Below are 25,056 nucleotides of genomic sequence, written 5' to 3' on the forward strand. Positions count from 1 at the left end.
CTAGTTGGTTCCTCTAGCGCTTGCAGCAGGAAATTGTCCCCCACACTTTCCAAAAACTTCCTGGATTGTCTGTGCACCGCTGTATTGCTCTCCCAGCAGATATCAGGGTGATTGAAGTCGCCCATGAGAACCAGGGAGTGCGATCTAGTAGCTTCTGCGAGTTGCCGGAAGAAAGCCTCGTCCATCTCATCCCCCTGGTCCGGTGGTCTATAGCAGACTCCCACCACGACATCACCCTTGTTGCTCACACTTCTAAACTTAATCCAGAGACACTCAGGTTTTTCTGCAGTTTCATACTGGAGCTCTGAGCAGTCATACTGCTCTTACATACAGTGCAACTCCCCCACCTTTCCTGCCCTGCCTGTCCTTCCTGAACAGTTTATAACCATCCATGACAGTACTCCAGTCATGTGAGTTATCCCACCAAGTCTCTGTTATTCCAATCACGTCATAATTCCTTGACTTTGCCAGGACTTCCAGTTCTCCCTGCTTGTTTCCCAGGCTTTGTGCATTTGTGTATAGGCACTTGAGATAACCCGCTGATTGCCCCTCTTTCTCAGTATGAGGCAGGAGCCCTCCCCACTCACACGCTTCTGCTCGTGCTTCCTCCCGGTATCCCACTTCCCCACTTACCTCAGGGCTTTGGTCTCCTTCCCTCGGTGAACCTAGTTTAAAGCCCTCCTCACTAGGTTAGCCAGCCTGCTCGTGAAGATGCTCTTCCCTCTCTTCGTTAGGTGGAGCCCGTCTCTGCCTAGCACTCCTCCTTCTTGGAACACCATCCCATGGTCAAAGAATCCAAAGCCTTCTCTCCGACACCACCTGCGTAGCCATTCGTTGACTTCCACAATTCGACGGTCTCTACCCAGGCCTTTTCCTTCCACGGGGAGGATGGACAAGAACACCACTTCCGCCTCAAACTCCTTTATCCTTCTTCCCAGAGCCACGTAGTCCTCAGTGATCCGCTCAAGGTCATTATTCGCAGTATGATTGGTGACCACGTGGAGAAGCAGGAAGGGGTAGCGATCCGAGGGCTTGATGAGTCTCGGCAGTCTGTCCATCACATTGCGAATCTTAGCTCCTGGCAAGCAGCAGACTTCTCGGTTTTCCCGCTCGGGGTGGCAGATAGATGACTCAGTCCCCCTGAGGAGAGAGTCCTCGACCACCACCACCCACCTCCTTCTCTTGGGAGCGGTGGTCGTGGAACCCCCAACCCTAGGACAGTGCATCTCGCTCTCCTTTGACTCCTGTCCTGGATACAGTCCGTTGCAAAATCAGCAAGCCCCATGCACTCTTTCCAGGGGGCCCGTCTGTGTGGCCTTGGCCAAGCCATGTCCCATCACAACCCCAGCCCATCCCGACAGGCAGCATCTTCCATGAGCCCTTCGATGGCAGCATTCTAGACTGTTTGGAGACCAAGAACTTGGTGCGCTCCGGCTGCTTTTATTTCATTTTCTTACAGAGACAGGCAAAATTTTGGAACGGCTGTGATTCCCAAGCCAAGCACACGTCGCTTGAGATCCCGGGGGCACTAGCTGGCCTCTGCTCTGCCCCATCCTAATTTAGCTCAAGAGGGACCAAAGCCACTGTCTCCTCGGCAATGTAGAGAACTGGTGGCTTTGGCGAAGGCCATGCTAGATGAGTAATTAGTCCATTCTGCCTGTAATCTGGGCTAGCGGGGAGATCACATCCTGGCTTTCCACTGTGAAGTCCTGGGTTCAAGTGTGATGTAGACTCATTCCTGTGATGAGTTTGGTGGTCTCATCTTAATCCCTGTTATCATGACCCTCAAACTGGGCCTTGGATTCATCACCCCAAAACAGATGTAACGGAGCATGGATTATTGATCGGTCTGGTGTGCTAGGTTCGCTGGGCCAGGTCCATCGCTGGCGTCACTGAAGTCAGTGGTGTTACACCAGGGAGGAATTGGGCGTGGGGACAGTCAGGTCACCATGGTTCCATGGTCACACCCCCTGCCTTCGCTGCCCTCCTGCCCCCCAGGAATCAGCACCAACAGCACCAGCCTGAAGTCCAGGAGGCAGTGGAAGAGGCAATGGAGGCAGGGCCGGGAACGGTCTCGAAGCCGCCGGGCAGCCACTTCCCGTCATGAGAGGGTGTGGCCGGATGGGGTCATTCCCTACGTGATCAGCGGGAACTTCAGTGGTGAGTGGGGGCGATCGGCATGTGCTGGGCCCGCCGGCTCAGTACGCTGGGAGTGCGTTTCATTGCCAAGCTGTTTTCCTTTCTCGTCATCTGTTGCTGAGGAGAGAAGGGCTCCAACGTGGCAGCAGCGCGGTCCAGTGGTTAGAGCAGGGGATTGGGAGTCAGGACCCCTGGGTTCTATTCCCAGCTCTGCCCTCAACTTGCTGTGGGACTTTATATGATGGCTTCCCCTCTATGAGCGTCAGTTTCCCTCTCTGTTAAAATGGGGATGCTGATGATGACTAGGGCCCTACCAAATTCACGGTCATAGGATTTTTTAAAAACCATGATTTCAGATATTTAAATATTTCATGCTGTTGTAACTGCCGGGGTCCTGACCCAAAAGGAGTCAGGGCGGGGGAACAAGATTATTGTAGCGAGGTTGCGGTATTCCCACCCTTACTTCTGAGATGCTACTGGCACAGAAGTAAGGCAGGCAATACTGTGACCCCCCTGCAATAACCTTGCAAACCCCACCCCACCCCCAGTTGACCTCCTTTTGCGTTGGGACCAATGTTCCCTCTAATTTTTGGCAGGCCGTGGGCGCAAAAAATTTCTTCTGTGCAAATTTTTGACAGGCCGTGGGCACAAAAAAATTTCTTTTGTGCAAATGTTTGTGCGTGCGGTGTTTCACCGTGTGCACGGGGTTTAGGATCTGTGTGCGCACGCACGTGTGCACTGCTAAGAGGGGACCGTGGTTGGGACCCCCAGTTTGAGAAATGCTGGTGAAATCTGTATGGGATAGGGTAAAAGCACACAAAAGACCAGATTTCATAGGGGAGACCAGATTTCACGGTCCGTGATGCATTTATCACGGTCGTGAATTTGGTAAGGCCCTAATGCTGACTCTTACCTCCCTTGGTAAGAGACCTGTGGATTGTGCACGCAACTGCTTCCACTGAGAACAACAGGAACGGATGGGTGCTGGGCCCCTTTGAAAATCTGGCCCTGCAGGGCCAGGTAAGAATGAAAGATCATTGCTCATTCCAGCACGTTGCTCTGCCAGGTGCTGTAGGACCCTGTGACAGGTCTGGCTCAGCCGTATTCCTGTGTTGCCCCTCACCCACCTCAGCAGGGCCAATGGTGATTATTTATTATTGCAGAAAGTGGGCGCTCTAGTTATGGACCAGGGCCCCCTGGTGCTAGGCACTGTGCAACCCGAGAACAAAATCCCCATGGAGCTTAGAGTCTAAGGAGCTGAACTCCTGGTCTCCTCCTGCCTCTCTTGCAGGCAGCCAGCGGGCGATTTTCCGGCAGGCCATGCGCCACTGGGAGAAGCACACCTGCGTCACGTTCTTGGAGCGCAATGCTGAAGAGAGCTACATAGTGTTCACGCACAGGCCATGTGGGTGAGTGGGGCGGAGGCCGCTGCTGGGCGGGAGGTGGTTCTCGCTCACCAGAGCCCAGGGGGACATTGTGCACTGGACAGAATCACCCATACTGGGAACTAAGGCTGAGATTTTCAAAGTACTCCAGGGGAGTTAGGTACCTACTTGACTTTGAAATTCAGTCGGAACTGAGCGCCTTATTCCCATAGGGCCCCTTTGGAAACCCCAGCCTAACAAGTGGGGCAACATTGCCGAGTGATTGAAGCACAGCCATGGGAATTTGAACTGTGCTCTAATCCGCTTCTGACTTGCTGGGTGACCTTGGGCACATCACTTTGTCACCCGGGACCTCAGTTTCCACATCTGCCCAGCGGTGAGAACAGTGCGGGCCTGCCCCCACAGGGGACTGGGAGGACTCGTTCTGTAAAGTGCTTTGAGATCCTCAGATGGAAGGGGCGAAAGGAGGGCCTTGGCTTAAGAATTATGATTTTAATTATAAAAGACATTGGCAAATTGGAATTCAGAGGAAAGGTGGCAGAAAATTAGGATGAGCCAAGTTTGAAATGTGGGTGCCTGGCTTTGCAGTAGATACAAAGGGCCTGACTCTCCTCTCACTCTGGTGTCACTCTGCTGAAGTCAAGTAGCTATGTGGTGTAAAAGTGAGGAGAGAATCAGGCCTCCAAGTTGCATGCAGCCCGTGAAAATTTTATTCTATTCATTACAGTAAGGCCTAGAAGCCACAATCTGTGTTGGGGCCCCATTGTGCTGGGTGCTGTACATGCACATAGTGAGAGTCCGTCCCTGCCCCCAAGAGCTTACAATCGAAATAGACAGGACTAGACAAAAATTAGGAGGGTAAACTGAGGCATGGAGCGGGGCAGTGACTTGGCCAAGATCAGGCAGCAGCTCAGTGGCAGAGCCAGGGATAGAACGCAGCTCTCTGGAGTCCCACTTTGGTACCTTAACAACTAGACTTTGCTGCTTATCTGACTCCCCCTCATTTGAAAGAGCAGGTCCATAATATACCATTGCATGCTCTGGGGGCCAATCCTGCAGCCCTTGCCTACCCAGATGGTCTCATGAAAGTTAACAGGTCTTCTCGCTGCAGGCCCAGGTCCCGTGCTAGAAGCAGACCATATGTGCCATTCAGATGCAGTCCCATCTGCCGCGATCACTGCTTGGTCACAGCTGTTACACAGCGATCCTTTCCAGAGGGCAGAGTGTGTCAGTGTTGTGCTCGAGCGCCAGGCTGGGGGGGGGTTCAGGCTCCAGGGCCAGATGTGGCAGGGATCCATTGGATCCATTTGCTCAGCGGTCGGGGTGGACTCCTCTCCTGTGTGATACACTCAGCTGCCGGTGAATAGAGTGGTGGCACTAATTAGATCGAGTTAAGTATCTGGGCATTGAAACACTGCCTAGCAGAATTTGCTCTGCCCTAGCTCAATAAAAACTTTGGTCCTGATCCTGAAATAAATGGAACTTAGGCACTTGAATGACTTTGAGGATCTAGCCCTTTGTGCCTGATTTGGGAATTTCTTTTTTAAGGAGCTGGGTGCAAAGATCCTTTCAATGTAGCAATACAAATTGGGGTTGCCCAAGTTGGCCCTCCTAGCAGGATAAGAGGACAGTGACACTGTGGAACTCATTGCCACATGATATATTTGGGGCCAAGAGTTTAGCAGGTTGAAAAAAGAAGGATTGGGGGTCTTTATATGGATAATAAGACTAGTCAGACTCCTAGTAGTAAGAAAAAAATAAAACAAGAGCTTGGGAAGAGAGAGAAATCTTCATGCTTCAGGGCATGTACCAACCTCTAACTAATGAAGGTCAGGAAGAAGCTTTTCTTGGAGGGCAGGTTATCCCACATTGGCCTTTTGCAGTTTCGTGCACCATCCTCTGACACACCTGGTGCTGGTCACTGTTGGAGACAATGCTCTTGGCTAGGTAGAGCCCTGCTTTGACCCAGTCCCTATGTTCCTGTGATTCACAGACCCGTTTGTACACACTGTGCATATGCCTGCAAATTAGAAACTTTGGTAGAATAATGAGGATGGATTCAGACAACCCAGTCTGATTGTGCTGGTGAAGCAGCGGTGAAAAGTAGGTGGGGGATGTGATAGCTGTCCACATAGTCAGCGAGGAAGGAGGAGAGCCCTTGGAGTGGGGGCTGAAATAGGATAAAATTAAGCAACGGAAAAGGCAGGCTGGCTCTCGGCAAATGTTTCCTGACAGGGAGAAGTATCAGGCTGTGGAACAGCCTCCCCGGGGAAGTGGTGGATTCTGCAGGCCTTCAGCTAGCCTACTGCAGGGATCAATCCTGGGCTGGCCAGGCTCGTTAGACAGGACGGGGCCAACCTGCTTTGTTCCATCTCCACATCAAGGCAGAAGGCAACTCTAGCTGGAAGGAGGGCTGCTCCCCGGCATGGCAGGTGCTGCGTGTTCTCAGCAGGTGTGGTGAGCTGGGGAGGCAGCTTTCGCTGGGAGCTCCCCAGCCCAAGTGCTGGAGTCGCATGAAAGCCACCTTCTCCTCCACGTCCCTGCGTGTGGTACAAATGCAATAAAGCAGGGTTATTAATCCTCTGGTTTAGCGGAGTCAATCCATGGAGGAGCCATGGACCCACCCTCTTCCCACAGCCAGCCAGTAACAGCCAGGAGCCCTGCTCATTCCCTGGGAATGAAGCCTCTTGGGAGGAGACCAGCAGGGACTTGGTGCACTGCAGAGGTGGAGGAGCAGGAGTGATGAACTTGGTCATGCTCTGGAGCAGGCCCTATTGGCCAGCATAAGTAGCAATGCCAAAGCATGACTCTCTCGAGGCCCCTTCCGGTCCTAGGATTCTTTCACCCCTCTGTTCAGTGACAGCGGGTTCAGCTTCTTGGTTGCTTGCTTTGTTCAGATCCAGTTCTTCCTCTTCCACCTCAGCCGTGCATAGCCATAGAATAAGGTGCGCTATTGAATGAAACAGCTGGATTCGCTAGAAGCCTGCACACTGAGCTGAGAGCACTACTAACTGAGACAAGGTGACCAGTACCTCACCGGAGCAGGCCCTAAAGGATACATTTTACCTTGATTTGCTGTCAGCACATTCAGGCCTCCAAAAGTCTTGGGGAGGAGAAAGCACCTCTCTCTGGCTACTCAGCCTGGTGCAGCTTTGGCTGACTCCACAAGTCTTTAAGGAGAGGTGTAGACAAACACAGGGCGTTCCCAGCTGATCCACCTCTAATCGCAGGGGAGAGAGAGACATGTGACAAAGTGCAAGATGTTAGAACCATCACCCAGGAAACGTCCGCACATCCTGAGCCAGGGGGCCAGATTCTGACCCCTTTGGGAACTGGCCACCTCCTGCTGAAGGCAATGAGTATCTCCCCATTGACTTTAACGGGTGTATAGACCAGGGTGCGCCAATGACTTCAGGGGAGTTAGATCAGTCTGGCCCACAGAGTGCAGCGTTCTCCTCGCGGGCCCCAAGTGGCAGCGGCATCCTGGGGTTCAGTTCAGAGCAGCAACCAGCAGCTTGGACGCTCATGCAGACCTCGTCGAAGCTCTCGGAGCCTCTGGCGTCTGGCCAAGGAGCCTTCGTGGTGGTATTTTGGCTCTGCTAGTTCCAGTCCCGGCCAGAGCGCAGAGCTACAGAAAGGAAACACAACTGTTCTTAGGAGTTAACCCCAAACTGGTCCCAGGCAAAGATCCAGGCCAGGTCTTACTCCATCCAAACTGGTTCCCCCATCCCCACCTGGGGCAGCTTCTCCCCCCGCCCCCTCCTTGCTGGTGACATTCACTTTTCCAGCTTCAACTTTTCCATCCCACAGGCAGCTGCAGCCTCTCAGCCCGGTGGGATGTGCTAAGCCTTCCCAGTTTCCGACTAGACCCTTCTCAAGTTAAAGTCACACAGGCTTTCATTTAAATAAAACCTGGGCAGGCCGTTAAAAGTTTCCAGAGAGTAATGCTTTTCCATAGGCCCTGCCTCTTGTGGAGACTTTACAGCACTAACACTTACGGCCCCGCTGATTCTCAAATGATTCGAAGGGTCGTGATTTCCCCACGGTCAGAGGGGGACGCTCCCTTCTCCACCCAGCTCTCAGACGTGCCTCGGTCGTGGGAGGAGGAGGTGGGGTGTCCCCGCGAGCGCAGGTTACTCCAGACCTTCCATCATGTGATTGCAGACACCTGCTCATCTAGGATGATGGATGGAACCCTAACTCTAACTCCAGGCCACTTAGTGCCAGGGGAAGAGCATAGCCTTAAGACCATTAACCCTTTGGAGACTGGCATATCGGCACCTCCCCCTGAGCACTGCCCTCGGAATGGCAGTGATCGAAGGGTTAAGGAGAGTTGCTGATGGGCTGGCTGATTTCTTGTTCTTGCTACGCATGGGGTTCGATGGGGCTCTTATTCCCCCTCTCCGCCCGCCCCAGGTGCTGCTCCTATGTGGGCCACAGAGGAGGGGGACCCCAGGCCATCTCCATTGGCAAAAACTGTGACAAGTTCGGCATCGTGGTTCACGAGCTGGGTCACGTCATCGGCTTCTGGCACGAGCACACGCGCCCGGACCGGGATGACCACGTGTCCATCGTCCGGGAGAACATTCAACCAGGTAAAGGCCCCTGCACTCCTCTCCACTGCCATCTTCCTCTGTCCTCCCCTTCCCTTCGTCCCCGTGCCTGGCACCCTCAAGGATGGGACTGGGAAGTAGCTGGCAGTAATCAGCCCGTGCTCGAAGGGAGAGAGCGAGACCAAGGACGTGCGTGGCTTACCCAGGTTCCCCTTCTCCACCCACTGCCGCCTCCCTTGCTTTATTCATGCCTTTGTCTCCCCCCGTTTCCCAGGGCAGGAGTATAACTTCTTGAAGATGGAGCCCGAAGAGGTGGAGTCCCTGGGCGAGACATATGATTTCGACAGCATCATGCACTATGCCAGGAACACCTTCTCCAGGTAAGAGTCCGAGGAGATGTTGCTTCATTCACTTGCTCAGCCCATGTGCACACACCTGGCCTCTCCCACCGGAGCTTCTTTGTGAAAGCCACGCCTTGGGCCCGAGCCCTCTCTGATGCCCTGTGGACCTGCCACAGGGATGAGCCTCACCCACTGCGTGAGACATGCAGGCTAGGATGAGATTCCCAGCCGGGCGCTCTCTGCCGGCTTGTTGGCCAGTTCAGGCTAGGATAATTGTTCCTGTTGCACTGAGACGAGGCCTGAGGGGACCAGATGCCTCTCTTGGGGAATGGGGGTTAAAGAAGCCAGGGGATGTAATAGGGAGGGAATTCACGGGAGGAGGCAGAGAAATTCCTTGACTCAGGCTTCTGCAGGTGAGCAGCTCCTGAGGGAGCTGCAGAATTAGACCCCTAAGCCCAGTTTGTTACTGGCATCACTCCACTGATGTCAGGGAGGGATCCCTTGTCCATGTGTGCCTGGTGATGAGCCGGCTGCGGCTCTAGGGAAGTTCACCATCTCCCCCCTCTGAGGGAAAGCCAGGAGGGTACTCTCCTAAGGCGGCTGGGCACAGACAGACCCTACAGGTCTCTCTCGCTCCCCGGCTGGCGCTGCCCAGTGTCCCCACACAAGCTCCTCAACAAGTCCTGGCCTGGATTAGACAGTCGGGTCTGCTGATAGCATGCAGTGGCCAGAGGGGAGACGGAGAGCGGCCAGAGAGAGAAGCAGCCACCTCGGTCACACGGCAGGAAGTCCACTGATGGCAGAGGAGGTCGGGAACTGTGGTGGGAGCTGCAGCCTCTAGCAGGGAAGCCTGCAGCGAAGGGCACTGAGAAGGGGAGGAAAAATCAGGGGGGCTCGGTGCCTCTGGGACATTCATCCAGAATCTCAAGGCACGTCCTGCTCTAGGTCCCATGTGGAGGCAGCGTCCTTCAGGGGCCTGTGCCAGAGCGTCATTTGAGAGCAGCTCCTGAATCAGCCTGAGCTAATACTCCAGTAAAAGCCCATCCCAGGGCAGGCCCCCGCAAACAACAACTCTGTCAAAATAGTCCTGGCAGTGCTGACAAGGGCTGGCCGTGGCCGGCTGCCTCCTAGGAGTCAGGAATAGGAGTTGAGTGTTTACCTTAGAAAGGCAGGGGAAGTGCAGAGCTGGGCCTGGAAATCCCCTCATTGCCCTAGGGAGAAGGTTATGCACTCCCAGGTTGCGCACACCTGCCTCCCACACTTCCCTTCTTCACTCCCGATTCAGTAATTCCTCATCCACCGCAGTTGTGGAAAGCCACAGAATAGGGTGCCTGGGTACTAGCATGGAGAGAGAGGAAGGAAGGAAGGAGAAATCAAAAAGCTCTATTTAATAATGATACGCAGCTCTAAGATAACCATTTAGCTGTAGTACTGAGGCCTCTCCTGTGTCTTCTGCCCTGGCCAATGCAGGATTGTTCCCTGCAGTATATTCTCCAGGGTTTCGTCCCATCTGGGTTTCAATGTTTCAACTCGTGAGACTCTTCCTCGTTACCAAACATTTCCTGCTCTTCAGCCCCAGTTTCCGCAGGATGAAGCTGGCAATAGTACCGGCCGAAACACGCCAGGCAGCAACACAAACACCGCAGGTCAGGGGTATCTCATCCCATCTCCCATGGCCATGAATGATTCTCCTACCCCCTCTGTGATCGCACCTTCCAGTGTTTGCAACAGCAAAGCTGGAATCTCCTCTGAGGTGCATTGGAGCAGAAAGAGAGAGGCCCAGAATGTATTCTCACTTGCAACAAGCCGTGTTTGAATCCTGATTTTAAATGCATGAGAAATCCCCTGAGGAGAAGTTCACCTTCTGACACAGCCGCAGCCAGGGAAAGGGCTTTGAAAATACAAATCGCTAATTACTGTAAATCTCACGGATCGCTGGGAGCAGCGCCACATCTGGATCTGCCACCGCAGCCTGACTGCACTGCACCACAGCCCACCTCCCGGCGGGTTGCATCCTTGCATGCTACGAGCTGACGATGTCCTCTGCTGAGCCTGTGGGCTCCAGATTATCCCTCCTTTGCTTGCCGCTGTTGGGCTTGTCGGTCTTTTCCCCGGGGAGGTTGGCTCGGCAGGTGAATCCCAGGTTGTGAATTCCTTTCAGCCGAGCCCGTTGGCGCGCGCTCCGCAGACGCGTGTCACTGCAGGCTACGAAGGTGCAGCTGGTGCAATTTCTCCTTGCACTGCGTGTGCGGTGCTGCCTGGCGTGTTTCAGCCGGTACTATTGCCAGCTTCGTCCACGCTGCCTGGGATTGCTGCTGGGGCTTGCTTTCGTAAGAGACACACAATGTTCCCCAGATGGCATGAACCAAACCTACTCAAACCACCTGTTATCTGTAATGGAGGCAGGTCCCTCTGGCTATTTACCATGGAGTATAACAGGACAGGGGTCCAGAGACACAGAGTCAGGCCTGAGTTAGCATGGGGGCTCCCTTCCTCTGCTGGGTGTCAGTGGATTCAGTGAGAGCAGCCAGGCTCAGGCCCCAATTCAGCAGGTGCAGAAGCAGTGCAACAGACTGGGCGCATGACGTCAGCAGGACTGCCCGGCTGCATAAAGCTGGGTGGGTGCTTAAGTGCTTTGCTGGATCAGAGCCTGCAGCGTCCTAAGCACCTTGGTCCTACCGGCTCACATCTTCAAAAGTCGCTAGTTAGAGCAGTCTGAACCAAGGGGAGGGGTCTTGGTTCTATTCCCAGCTCTGCCACTGACAGACTGGGTGACCTTGGGCAAGCCACTTCACCTCTCTGTCTCACCTTCCTTTTCTGATTTAGGCTGTAAACTCCTCTCAGTGGTGCCCCAATCTCTATGTGCTACCATAATAATTTGAGGTGCTTTTGGTGCCCAACTCAGGACCCCTCTTTGCAGAGGTGGTAAGCACTCTCAGCTCCAATTCCGGGCAGTGGGGGATGCACGCATCCATCTCCTCTTAACCAGGAAAGGATGGAAAGTTCAGGTGAATTCTGCAGAATTCTCCACCAGTTGGACACCAAGCCTTCAGGCACCCTGAAGGAGGGGCGGCTTTTGAACAGTGTCCTGCTGATCTGGGAAGCTGGACATCTGCCCATCGTTGGTGAAGTGGCATCTGGAGAGCCACAGCAGCCTTGATTGCCGAGAGCTCCAGGCCTCCATCAAGAACGTTGCAGAATTGCGGTCGCTCGGCACTTTTTTTTCCTCTTTCATAAAAAAGCCGGGTACTTCCACCCTGCCCTGCGATTCCGTGAAAGCTGGGCCCTGGAGGCTCGATATGGGACAAGCACTTGGGCTGCTCCCTCATGCTTCATATTCCCAGGGTCACTGGCAACTCACCACACAGTTACTCACTGCGGAGCAGCCCTGAAATTTCATCACTTATTTTCCATCTCTGGCCAAAGCCTGTTGAGGAGGAAAAAGACTGGACATGGGGCATCTCCTTGGGTGATTTGCCGCACATGATGGTGCTGCTGCTGGTCGAGAATGTCCCATCTGCCTTGCCTTGTGCTGCTCTTTTAAGTTCTGTTGCCTCTCCTGCCTTGGCCCCGGCTGCCAGATGAGGGTCCCTGCCAACTGGGTGAAACGTAACAAGAACTCCACGGGGCCAGGAAAGCAAGCCTGCAGATCACTCAAGATGACAGGATGGAAACTATAGAGAAATAAAAGCCCTCCTTCCCCCCGCATGCGCCCCTTTCCAGATTTAAACAGGTCCATATGGTAACAGGAGCAGGGAAAGATTCCATTCATTAATGGCAGAGTCCCGACCCGTTGGGGGAGAGCGAGCCCAAGCTGCTTGCACAGCCTCGCTCCGTCTCAGTGCCTGGTTCTCATTCTTTTCCATTTTCCTCCGTTCCCTCTTCCTCTTGTTTTCTTTCATTTTCTCTCTCTCTCTCTCGGGGGATGTCTACCCTGCCACAGCGCGTCAGGCCTGGTCTGCCCTGGAAAATGAGGTCGGTTTAATGACGACGTCGGTCGGGGTGTGCAAAAGCCATGCCCTCGAGCGGGGTAGTTCCGGCGACCTCTCGGAGAGGTGGATTAATGACAGCGCGGGGAGCAGTTTCCCCATCGCTGTTGTAACCCAACTCCCTAAGAGGCCGTAGCTGGATAGATGAAGGAATTCTTCCGTCCCCCTAGCGCCGTCTGCCCCGGGGGTTAGGTCAGTGTAGCCTCATCCTAAATTCCCCTAAGCTGTGTGGTCATGCAGCTGCCTATTAAGCCCTGCGCAGGGCTCAGGGCTGCAGCGAGGAGAGGTGCCCCTGCCGCCGGCCCCAACACAAATCTGCCACAGCCGGGAGAAAGGAGCCCCTCCCTTGGCCTGGCCCAGCCCAGCTGGAGCTGCCGCAGCTGAGAAGAGGCACCTTTCCCCCAGCCCCGAGCTGCTGCGGCGAGAGGGGCCTGAGGGGAGTCCTCTTTCCCCAACGCAGCCCCTGGGCAGCCTGCAGCCCAAACTCTGCATCCTCGGCCCCACCCCAGAGCCTGCACCCCAACCCTCTGCCCCAGCCCTGAACCCCCTCCTGAACCCCTCTGCCCCAGCCGCAGCCAGAGCCCTCACCCCAGCCAGAGCCCTCCTCCACTCCCCCACACCCCAATCCTCTGCCCCAGCCCTGAGCCCCCTCCCACACTCTGAACCCCTCATCCCCAGCCCTGAGCCTTCACTCCCAGTCAGAGGCCTGATCCCCACAACCCTCTGTCCCAGTCCTGAGCCCCCTCCCACACCCCTCATCCCTGGCCCCACCCCAGAGCCTGCACCCCCAGCCAGAGCCCTCCCCCACCGAACCCCAACCCTCTGCCCCAGCCCTGAGCCCCCTCCCACACTCCAAACCCCTTGGCCCCACCCCCACCACATTAATTTTGTTGTGCCCACCAATATGGAGGTGATGTGTTACACATCTCCTCCATATTGGTGCACATAACAAAATTCATTCTGCACATGGACGTAAAATAGAGGGACCACTGGCCACATCTCTCAGAGGTGTGGATTTTCACATATCTGAGAGACGGAGCTTTGCTGGTGTAACTTCCGTGTGTAGACCAGTCTTCTGTTCCTCTTCCACACACATTCTTACTCATTTTCTCTCCTCCTTTTCCTTGCCCTGTTTTATTCTCTGTCTCTCACTCACTCACTGTCTTTAGCATGCCAAGCAGCCTGCGGGCACCGTGGAATTTGCTCCCTGTTGAGCTTGCTTCTGAAAAGAGGCAAGAAATATAGACACCAAAGTATGGGGCGTAGGATGGGCCAATGCTGTGTCTGCAATACCCTTTGGGCCTGATCCTGCTCCCGTTAAAGTTGCTGGGGAAACTGCTGTTGCCCCAGGATCGGGCGCACTGGCTTTTCAGAATGTGGGGGAGTTCATCGCTTTGGTTTGGGGCCCCAGGGGAGGCCCTGCTGGAAAACTGAGTGCAGCAGCCTTGCCCTTCGGGATGGTGTGTCTGTGGGGAAGGTTCTGCCTTCTTTGTGGAGAGCAGTTGGATTAGATAGTTTGAGAGACAAGGGGCTTCCCAGCTGGCATCCTGCCATCCGCCTTGGTGATGGAGAGTGAAGCTGCTTCCCTGACCTCCTCCTGTTTGTGGGATGAGCTCAGAGCAGAGGTGGGATAATGCCCTCAGACCACAGCCTGGCCCATGAGCAATCCCTCTCCACTCTCCCTTCAGGGCACTCCTCCGGTGGTTTTGGTCTCTGGTGACGACAAAAGCTTCCCCCAGAGGTTCTTCCTGCATGTCTTGGGTGCCCTACTTGCTGGTGGCTGGGTTTCACGACAGCTCCGCACCCTTGTTTACATTTTGGTGTATTTTCACGTTTGGTTGTGAAATGGCAAAGGGCCATGGGGAGCTGCCCTGCTCTGTACAGCTGCTGCTGGCTGGTCAGGATTATGCATTGGGTCACTCCAAGGGCACATGCTTCATGTAATCAGTGTCAGAGATGGAACTAGAACCCAGGACTCCCTCGGCTCTCACCTCTAGACCCCACTCCCCTCCCAGAACTAGGGATAGAACCCAGGAGTCCTAACTCCAACCCCCCTCTGCTCTAACCATTGGACTGCATTGCCCTCACAAGACCCACCCTAATTGGGGAATGACACAACCCCACCCCAGCCCTGCTGCTCCCCCTGCACCCCAGGTCTCAATTGCTGATTAGCAGATGAGTTAGCTGCCCCTCTCCCCCCACCAGCTGCATGCAATCCTATTCTTCCACCGGTATGGGCCTCCGGCTTGTTTGGCTCACTTTCCTTCATATATTCAAGGAGCACTTTAATTACAGGGGCGTGTGAGCTGTTTTTAGCAGCTTGCCCCTTTTTCCCCCCGAGAACAGAGCTGACCTCCTTTTACAGCTGTGCCACCCTTTCAGGGGCGCGGTGTGCGACGCCCACACTGAGTCCCAGGGAGGAAGCCAGCCCACATATTAGAGAGTTCTGACTCAGCTGCCTGGATGTGGACCCACAAGCCAGGCTAGATCTGGCACAGGCAGGGTCATGGCCCACCCCCCCCCACCTGCACTCAGCTAGGAGTGCCGCTGCTGTACTCCTCCTGCTCCAACATCAGCCCCCTCCCCTCAGCACCTTTCCCCACACAGTCCTGATTGTTACCCCTGGATGGCTGATTTAAAGCCATGTGTTTGTTACGGTCTCCTGGCGGCCTGGCCCAAAGCAGTGCAGCTCCTCCTGAACTGTCCCCCTCCTGCAGCCCAAGCTGCTGCCCCAGCTTCATCAAGTGGCTGGTGTCAAAGCAAACTTCCCTCTGGTTGATAACCGACGATACCGCTGACAGGAGCAATGCCATGGTGGGTACTAATGCTACCGATAACTGACGATACCGCTGACCGGAGCAATGCCAGGGCGGGTACTAATGCTACCGATTACTGACGATACTGCTGACCCGAGCAATGCCGTGGCGGGTACTAATGCTACCGATAACCGACGATACCGCTGTCCGGAGCAATGCCGTGGCGGGTACTAATGCTACCGATAACGGACGATACCGTTGACCCGAGCAATGCCGTGGCGGGTACTAATGCTACCGATAACGGACGATACCGCTGACCCGAGCAATGCCGTGGCGGGTACTAATGCTACCGATAACCGACGATACCGCTGTCCGGAGCAATGCCGTGGCGGGTACTAATGCTACCGATAACGGACGATACCGTTGACCCGAGCAATGCCGTGGCGGGTACTAATGCTACCGATAACGGACGATACCGCTGACCCGAGCAATGCCGTGGCGGGTACTAATGCTACCGATAACGGACGATACCGCTGACCGGAGCAATGCTAATACGATGTATCGCACTACGGTGCTGTAATATTGATACTGCTATTCATAGAATCACAAAAGATCAGGGTTGGAAGAGACCTCAGGAGGTTCTAGTCCAACCCCCTGCTCAAAGCAGGACCAACCCCAACTAAATCACCCCAGCCAGGGCTTTGTCAAGATGGGCCTTAAAAACCTCTGAGGAAGGAGATTCCACCACCTCCCTGGGTAACGCATTCCAGTGCTTCACTGCCCTCCTAGTGAAATAGTGTTTCCTAATATCCAACCTAGACCTACCCCCCTGCAACTTGAGACCATGGCTCCTTGTTCTGTCATCTGCCACCACTGAGAACAGCCGAGCTCCATCCTCTTTGGAACCCCCCTTCAGGTAGTTGGAGGCTGCTATCAAATCCCCCCTCACTCTTCTCTTCCGCAGACTAAATAACCCCAGTTCCCTCAGTCCCTCCTCGTAAGTCATGTGCCCCAGCCCCCTGATCCTTGTCATTGCCCTCCGCTGGACTCTCTCCAATTTGTCCACATCCCTTCTGTAGAGGGGGGACCAAAACTGGACGCAGTACTCCAGGTGTGGCCTCCCCAGTGTCGAATAGGGGGGACTAATCACTTCCCTCCATCTGCTGGCCATGCTCCTACTAATGCAGCCCAAAATGCCATTGGCCTTCTTGGCAACAAGGGCCCACTGCTGACCCATATCCAGCTTCTCGTCCACTGTCACCCCCAGGTCCTTTCCTGCAGAACTGCCGCTTACCCAGGACTGTGACTGCTACTGATAAGTTGCAACACTACTGACAATAGTGGTAGAAAAACTACCAATGCTCCTGCTAGTACCAGTACTGCAAATGTCGTAATACTACTTAACATTTCTCAGGTCGTTTTTTCAGTACTATGGGTAGGAGTATTAATGCTGCTATTACCACTTCTGATACTAAGATGTTGATTAATCCTAGCTCTAATATGCAGTGCGACTTGTAATACTGCACTACTAACGGTACTGTGGTAACAGTGCTAATGTGGTTTCCCTGCAGTCTTTGGGGCCGTGACTGTATGATCCTGGGGTCTGAGTTCTGCTCCTCCCACCTTACTCGGTGCTTTTCCTTCCCATCTGCTGCTCCATCCACCTGTTCTTTTCCACCCACTTGGTCCTAAAATCTCCCGCTGTCTCCTGAGCAGGTGACTTCTGTGCTTCTCCCCACTTCGCTCTGCCAGTCATTCCAGGAAATAATTGGGCCGAATTTTTGTGCCTCTCCCTCTTTAACTGTGTGGCCAGTCGGGGTCTGGGCCATGTTCATCTCTGGGATAATTCCACTGACTCCAGCCTTTCTCCAAGCGCAGTGAGCGGGGCTTGCTGTGACTGCATACAGCTTAGACACGACACGAGCAGACCTGGACTCTCGCCAGAATGGGTGAGCCATGCCCACCGAGCCTCACTTCGGCTCTCAGACTGGGCCTGGGCTTGCTACAGAGGCAACGTGCAAAGGGGACTGCTCCCTGCAGCCAGTTTGGGCAGCAGGGGAGCCCTGCATGGAACCCATGAAATGTGAATCTCTGCCCCAGGTGCTGCTTTGCTATGGAGGTCCAAGGGGAGCTGAGTAGGTGGCGTCCTCCATTCCCCTCACCCCTCTCTGCTCTTGTTCCAGGGGGGTTTTCCTTGACACCATCAAGCCCAAATACAATGTGAACGGGGTGGTGCCTCACATCGGCCAGCGGACTCGGCTGAGCAAAGGGGACATAGACCAGGCACGCAAGCTTTACAGATGCCCAGGTAAGAGCCACTGGCTACTCAATATCCGCCGTGGGGGTAGGGTAGGTGCAGAACATCCATCTGCCTGCTGGGATCAAGGGGAAAAGGGCAACATAGAAACCAGCTACACTAGCCTTACCTGATACATTATTGTTATTACTGGTGTCACAGTAGCATCCAAGATCCCAATTAAGTTTGAGGCCCTATTGTGCTAGGTGCCACACGTACGCTTAAGTCAGGGACTGCGCCTGTCCTGAAAAGCTTGCAATCTAAAGAGAGGAGGCAGACAAAGAGTAGGAAAATGGGGGATTATTATCCCCATTTTACAGAAGGGAAACTGAGGTCACCCACGGAGTCCATTGCAGAGGCAGGAATGGAACCTTAGACCCCAGGAAACTTTAACCGCCTAACCCTCCCAGTTGAAATTGTTCACATTCTGAAATTTCCACCAAAAAATTAATCAGAATTTCAAATTTTTGACCAAAAAAGTGATGATTTTTTTCACCAGTGCTCTCTGGTTTTCAATCAACCATGGAGTGGCTAATTTTTTACCTTTAAAAAAATATATATATATTTTGACAAAACTTCAAACAAAAATAAATAATAAAACCATGGAAATAAATAGAAAAAAAAATTTAAAAATCCAAAGCCCAGCTCAAATACACACGCTGTGACTGCAATCAGAATGTGGCATGCATTCTTTATAGGTCTATAGTGTATTTTGACCCACACACTTATTTTGTTTGTCTCCTAGCTGCATGAATGTAAAATCTTTGGTAAGGATGACTCAGAAAGGAGTTTAGAGGGCAGAGAATGAGTCAGTGACCCACTGGGAATGGAATCACAGCCTCCGATTTGGTAACACCAGCTGGAGTAAGCTAAGCCTGGTGTCCCAAGTCCTTCCTTGTGTGTTATGTCCCCCGAGTTCTGACATCATGCTCTGATCTGACCGCTTCCCACTGCTTTATGAATGGAAATAGCATGACATAACCCAGGTCTGAGAGCCCAGTCTGGACAGACAGCTCCCATCTTCACCAAGGCTTTGGAGACCGTCCAGCCATCCCCAGCTTTGGCGCCAGCAATTAAACAGACGTCAGAAAAGAAGGCAGGGACAAGTAGTCAAGAGAAGAGCCGGGAGTGTGTGAAACTTCTGGTTCCCATTTGACTCCTGAGTCTTGTCAGGCCGGAAGATCCCAGACAACCAGCCTTGCTCACCCTCTATGTTCACAGAGAGGTCAAAGGCTTATAAACAGAATGGGATTGTTTTTCCACCAAGGAGTTCAGTGATGGCCGCGGGAACGTTTCTGAAGGGAATGATGAGTCAGTGCCAGGGAATAGGGGGTGGTGCAGCAGAGGGGGAGTTACTGGCAGAGTTGAGTGTGTGAGGAGCACGGGGCTTGGACAGCAGGGTCAGGATTGAGGTGCATTGACGGAGGTGGGGTGGGTAGCCCAGTGCTGGAATAACAACAGGTGCAGTGGGACAGGACTGAGATGCTCTGACAGAGTTGTGTGTGTAGGGAACTTGCATCCCACTCTTGTTTTGCCTGGCTCTAACTGGTGCTGATCACTTTGGGTACCACTCCATTTCCCCTAAATACAGTCAAAACAGAATGAAAATAAAAATGATACAAATCTGCTGAGTTTCCCGAGCCCTAGAGGGGCCTTTTCTGTTGCTTTCTCTGGAGCCCACCCGAGAGAGTCGGCAAGCTCTGTTATAAACCTTTCCCCTTGTGCCTTATGGGTTGCTGCCAACGGAGGATGTTACGAAGAACCAAAGCACGTGTCAGGCAAATGGAACGAGGCTTTGGAGTGCCACCCACAAAAAATAGCCATGGAGACACATGCCTTGTAACAGTTGCCTCCCCAGCTTCCCCCACTCCCAGCTGACAGGGTGTGGATGGAGAAGACAGGCTGGCCAACAGCTGTCAGTCTCCTATCTTCCCTGGGGCTTCCTGTAGGCATCAGAGCGAGTATCTTCCAGCTGGTTTTCCTGATGTGCATGGTGTGACCATGTGACCCATCCGGCTGCAGAGGCAACAGGGTCAGTAATAATATTGTTCTTCAATGTCAGTGAGAATGAGTCGGCTTTGCTGTAGTTGTCCACAGCTGGGGGAGATATGGTTGAATCTCTTAACAAGTTCTAATCGGCTGCCTCATTGCGCCAGGTGCTGTATGTACACATAATAAGAGATGGCCTCTGCCTCAGGGAGCTCACAATGTAAATAGACAAGACAGACAAAGGAAGAATTGAAATCCCTGTTGTACAGATGGGGAACCGAGGCACAGAGAGAGAAAGTCAGCGGAGTTACTCCCCGTGCAGCCTGAGATCTGAACCTGGCCCTGTGAGCCAAAGAACAATGCTGTGTAGGAGCCCGGGTGCCTGGGTTCTATTCCTGCCTCTGTCACTGACTAGGCTTGAGCAAGTCATTCCACTTATCCATGCCTCCGTTTCTCCATCTATTAAATGAGGGTAATACCCAGCTCCTTGGGCCAGAGGAGAGTGGAGTGCAAGGTTGAATTCATCAATGTGTGCAAAGTGCTTTAGGATCCTCAGGTGAAGATGTTAGAAATGGGTAATGTATTTACAGGGCATCTGTGGTAGATGCTATGGTGACAGAGGCATTACAAATGTGTGTGATATCTACAAAAGAACAGGAGGACTTGTGGCACCTTAGAGACTAACAAATTTATTTGAACATAAGCTTTCATGAGCTACAGCTCACTTCATCGGATGCTTATGCTCAAATAAATTTGTTAGTCTCTAAGGTGCCACAAGTACCCCTTTTCTTTTTGCGAATACAGACTAACACGGCTGCTACTCTGAAACCTGTGATATCTAAGTACACTACAGATAACAGACCAAGATTCAGAAATCTAGAAGGACCCTGACTCAGGATAGGAGCAGACCATGCAGAAATCTCTGCTGCTCAGAGATAATTTTTACAGTGGAATAAAATGAGACATATGCCCTATTGTTGCTTCTTTATAATGAAGAAGGAAGCCTGAAAGGAGGTTTGTTTTTGTTTTCTTTTGTTGATTAATCGCAAAAGTAAGGAGGAGGGACAGCTCTTCTTCCATTTGTTTGTTTATTTCTTTGTTTTAAATTGAAATTCGGATCCGCTCTCAGGTGGAAGGCTCTAGGGAGAACTGGAGAGCTAGGAAGAACTATGACATCACATAGGCAAGGAGAGCACAAGTTGGGCAATTGAGTGGAGAAGGGATTTTTAGTCAAATACCTTAGAACTTTTTGTGCCAGATTGTCTCCTGGGATAGATGGACACAGCTCCTTTGGCTTCGCTGGAGTTTTGTCCTTTTGCCCTTTGTTTGTCATTAGTTCCTGTTTAACTCCAGTGACTAATTGACCTCTTGGAGAACGGAAGTCTTTGTTAAACATACAACACCTTTGCCGGGCCCTTGCAGTGAGAACACCCCGGAGACCTTCCAGAGGTTCTCCAGCAAACTCAGGGCAGAGCAGAGTTGAAATTGCTGATATTTCTAAGGTTAGAAACCAAGCAGGAAAAATTATTATTAAAAAGAGAGGGACAGGGTTTCCTTTTTTCCATGGCAGGGACAGGCTCAAACCCCAATTCTGAAATTATCTTTTACATTTCACCTTTAATCTTGCTCCATCAAAATAGTCCCCAGTGCTGGCTCCACACTCGGGGAGGCGGGAAAGAATGTCTTGGCCTGTGGACAGCAGTACTGACGTGCCTCTGAGCTTTGCCACAGCTGACTAGATCATGTGGCTTCCAGATGGTAGTGCTGGGCTAGCTCCAGATAGTGCTAAGCAGTAAACCTGTCATGGCTGGCTGGCCACGGCATGGCGTGGCAGGGTTGGGGGGGGGGATTTCTGCCCTGATGGAGGCGGGGCTGCCACGGGGCCTTACTGCAGATGCAGTTCCTGGAAAGCCTTAATTGACACTTGGATGCAGCTCACCCCTGGCTGGGTTTGAGGCTCTGGCTTGGTGGCTATTGGAGCTGGGAGGCAGGGGAAACTGTTTACAGGAGAACGTTCAATCCATGGTGCTCTGCTGGAAAGGCTGAGACTTGAGGGGCGGGAGGGGGGTGACACGAAAACTCTTGTAAGGTTTAATTTTCCATCTTAAAGTTGGGACTTCTGTTGCTGTGGCAACATGGCACCAGGTTGGGTTTCCATGGCTACTTGGGAGCTTCACTCCAGGCTATTGAGATTTGATTGGAGGGGTGAGGGAGATGCATCTTAAAAAGGCCAGCGCTGCTATTTGGGTGACAAGAAGCAAAGCCCACAGACAAAAGACAAAGATTTCCCTTGGAGCAATGCAGCCAGAGGGGTTGGGGGTGTGTGTTAAACATCAGGTTTGGAAGTGCTAACTTCTGCAGGAATGCAGGGTCAACGCCCAGCCAAGGTGATTCAGCCCGGCTAAGGGGGATAAATTGTCCTCTGTGTGATGTGCTGTCTGGGGTCTTGGGGATGGGATCTTTGAAAGCTGCTGGTTGTTGAGCCTGATCCAAACATCCCTGAACTTTGCATTCAGATCTTGCAGCAGCCTCCCTCTGGATGGGACGCCGGAGTCCGTGAGCGCTACCCAGGGGCAGAGCATGCACTGTGGCAGTCCAGAGAGGCAAGCCTGGTCCAATGCTCTGTCTGTACAGTAACTGGGAGCCCATTGTGCACCCTCTCCTTGTGCTCAGGATCAACTCCCCAGCACGCCTTCAGCGCTTTCGTGGTCCATTGAGCCGTTTCCTGTGGGCACTTGCCTCCCTCGCCCTGTGCTCCCTCGGAATGGGCCTCAGGGTCCAAAGGCGCCTCCAGTCCCATTACAGCCTCAGGAGCCCAGACTGTTCAGAGCTGCTGGGCCCACAGAAGGAGGCTGGAGCAGCGCAAGAGCAGAGAGCTTTGGGGTATACCTGGCGCACGGGTGAGGTTCACCTGGTTTTGCATCAGGACCACAGACGGGTCAGAACGCTGGGAGTTCAGAGTCAGACCCAAACAGGCCCTGGGGTTTCTAAGGTTCCCTATAGCTTTAGTTCCCCGCAACTACCCCAATCTATATAACCCTTCTCAAGAAAACGCCCCACACGCAACCCTGCGACCGTCCCTCACTCACACCAAGCTATTATTCGGGAGCTCTTCCAGCTTCTGCCCTCCTCCCACTGCTGCTCTTCCTCCCTGATACAAACCGAGCAGCTCTGGACACGTCATTCCACCTGCTGCTGCTAATGGTACCCGGCTTCCCCTTAGGTGCTGGAACTAGGGCGCTGGGGGGCAGGAAGGGGGGCTGCCGCACCCCTTGGTTGAAGTGGATTCCATCATATAAAGGATGTACAGTTCGAGTCTATACAGCTTGTTCCATTGCCCTGCCCACCCGGCCATACAGCTCCTTCTGTCACAAACCCTTTCCGAAGCTTTGGCTCATCATGCACCTTGTGAATACATGCCAGTAACATGTCCCCGTGTGTCTCCACAAAAGCCAGGAGAGACACTAAAGTCAGCCAGCCTGGATACCTTCTGCTCACGCTTGCAGAGCTGGCGGGGGAGGGGGGTGGGGGGTGTTGCAGATGGGAAAACTCAAGGCACTTCTTTGGGTAGCTCTGGAATCGGAAGCTGGCAAGGGCAGGGAGCGGTTAGCGACATGTTAACCCTTGTAACAGTGAGAGCAAGTAGCTTGGATCCAGAGTTTGATCTTTGATATGTTGTCTGTCTGGGGTCTTCCTACCCTTGTGCTGGACTTCAGGGAAGACTGGAATAAAATTCTTTCATCTCTCTGATTTGGATGTTTCTTACCCCCGATCCATCTGCCTCTCTCACTCCCTGCCCTGGCAGATTTATGGGAGCGTGGGTGGCAATCCGTCGACATTTGTTCCTTCTGACCCAACCTGCTGTTGACAGGGGGATCTGCTGTGGGGCTGCTTGTGAGGGGTGCGATGACTTGGCTGGGTGCTGGGGTTGGCTTTGCTGCTGGGTTTTTAACCCTCCGCCCTTTCCTGTTTTGTCCCCAGCCTGTGGAGAGACCCTCCAGGACAGTCAGGGGAATTTCTCCTCCCCAGAGTTCCCCAACGGATACCCTGCACACGTGCACTGCATCTGGAGGATATCGGTCACCCCGGGGGAAAAGGTACCAGAGCCCGTCCCAAAGTGTCTGGGGTGGGGCGCACAGTTGCAAAGGGCTGGGGGTAAAGGGGTTAAACGAGGGAAATCCAGGTGTTGAGTGATGCTTTCCTTTCTTGTTCCTCCTTCTTCCTAGTCCCCTTTTCCTTTCTCTGTCTCTCCCCCCTCTCTTGTTCTCCTTCCTTCTTTTTTCTCCATTTTTCCCTTCCTGTCTTTCACTCTCTGTCCCGTTTCCCTCTCCCCTCTTATCTTCTCAGTCACCCCCCCCCCCCCGAAGCACTGGATGTAAAGCCATACAAATCGTCACCTTCTCTCCTTCCACACCTTTGTGCCCCTTGTGTGGTGGTTCCTTCCCCTACACACGTGTGCACACGCACACGCACGCATGCTCCTTTCCCATGGGCAGGTCAGCCCCAGCTTTCAGCACGCAACGTGGTGTGAGCTTTCTTACGGCCATACCTCCGCTCTGGCTGGCTGGCTGGGATCCCATGTTCTGGGAACTGTCTTGACAGCCGCAGCTATTTAACTGCGCGCTCCCCAAGCTCCACGGCACGGCTCTGCGTAACCAAGGATCCCCTGGAAGGGCCTCGATACGGAGCGCAGGGCAGGGAGCAGAAACGGGGCGTGGAGCAGGAGTGGGAACCGCTCCTTTGCTGCACCCCATTGGAATTTTACCCCCTCCTCCAGTCTCATGCTTTCAGGGTCACCAGGCTCCTATCAGTTAGGGATGGGAAAGGCCAGTAGAGCATGTGCCTTGAACGGGGGGGTAGGGACCATCCTCCCCTTCCCATACTGCCAACAGGAGAGGATCCCAGCTAGATCCTGGCTTGGGGGCAGGGGGGCAGGGAATGGAAAAAGTGTGAATCACTGCATTAGAGGCGCCAGAGCCATTTACTCTTTGGGGCAGGGACTGTCGCTTTGTTCTGTGTCTGTACAGCGCCTAGCACCGTGGGGTCCTGGTCGATGGCTGGGTCTCCTAGGTGCAATCGTACTACAAATAGACAATGATCATTAGAGCACTGAGCCCATCCCCCTTCAAGGACAGGGTACAGGCCCCAGAGCCGGGACATCACACTGATGTGCTGCTTCACCTTTGGCTGTGCCTACCTGTGTGGGAGGGGCAGTGGGAAGGTGAGTAGCCAGCAGCTGGTGCCTCTTATGGGTCCGAGTGCTCCTCCCCAGAGTGGGGGGTCACCGGAGAACAGGGGTGGTTTGGGCCAGGATCCAGCCTGCTACTCTGGTCACAAGCAGGCGACCTTACTCTTCAAACAATCTGGTTCTCCCCTTTACCCTCAGGCGCGGTGATTCAACCCTCCCCTTCTGCCCTGCCGTGCCGCCCACGCATTGTCCGTGCCAAAGTCACTAATGGGATAGCCACACGTTCATGCCAGCTGGGGAGGGAAAAGGCCTTGTGGGCCATCCCCAGTGGGGGATAGCACAGAGGCGTGGGCTATTCCCTGGGGCTTTGTCCAGCCCATTGGAAATGTCCCAAGTGCAGGCGGGCTCCCAGCGCTTGCC

General features: G+C 53.5%; 1 protein-coding gene across 1 annotated transcript in view; it reads left to right on the forward strand.

Moving 5' to 3' along the window:
* The window catches only part of BMP1 (bone morphogenetic protein 1), an 83,140-nt gene that overhangs the window by 37,969 nt on the left and 20,115 nt on the right, over window positions 1-25,056 (forward strand). Inside the window, exons 3-8 of the mRNA XM_077805667.1 lie at window positions 1,999-2,160; window positions 3,431-3,548; window positions 7,941-8,119; window positions 8,352-8,457; window positions 17,347-17,471; window positions 23,430-23,545. Coding sequence (XP_077661793.1) covers window positions 1,999-2,160; window positions 3,431-3,548; window positions 7,941-8,119; window positions 8,352-8,457; window positions 17,347-17,471; window positions 23,430-23,545 — 806 coding nt within the window. The remainder of the gene's footprint in view (window positions 1-1,998; window positions 2,161-3,430; window positions 3,549-7,940; window positions 8,120-8,351; window positions 8,458-17,346; window positions 17,472-23,429; window positions 23,546-25,056) is intronic.

This window comes from Eretmochelys imbricata, chromosome 26 (assembly GCF_965152235.1).
Source record: "Eretmochelys imbricata isolate rEreImb1 chromosome 26, rEreImb1.hap1, whole genome shotgun sequence".
NCBI classification, from domain to species: domain Eukaryota; kingdom Metazoa; phylum Chordata; order Testudines; family Cheloniidae; genus Eretmochelys; species Eretmochelys imbricata.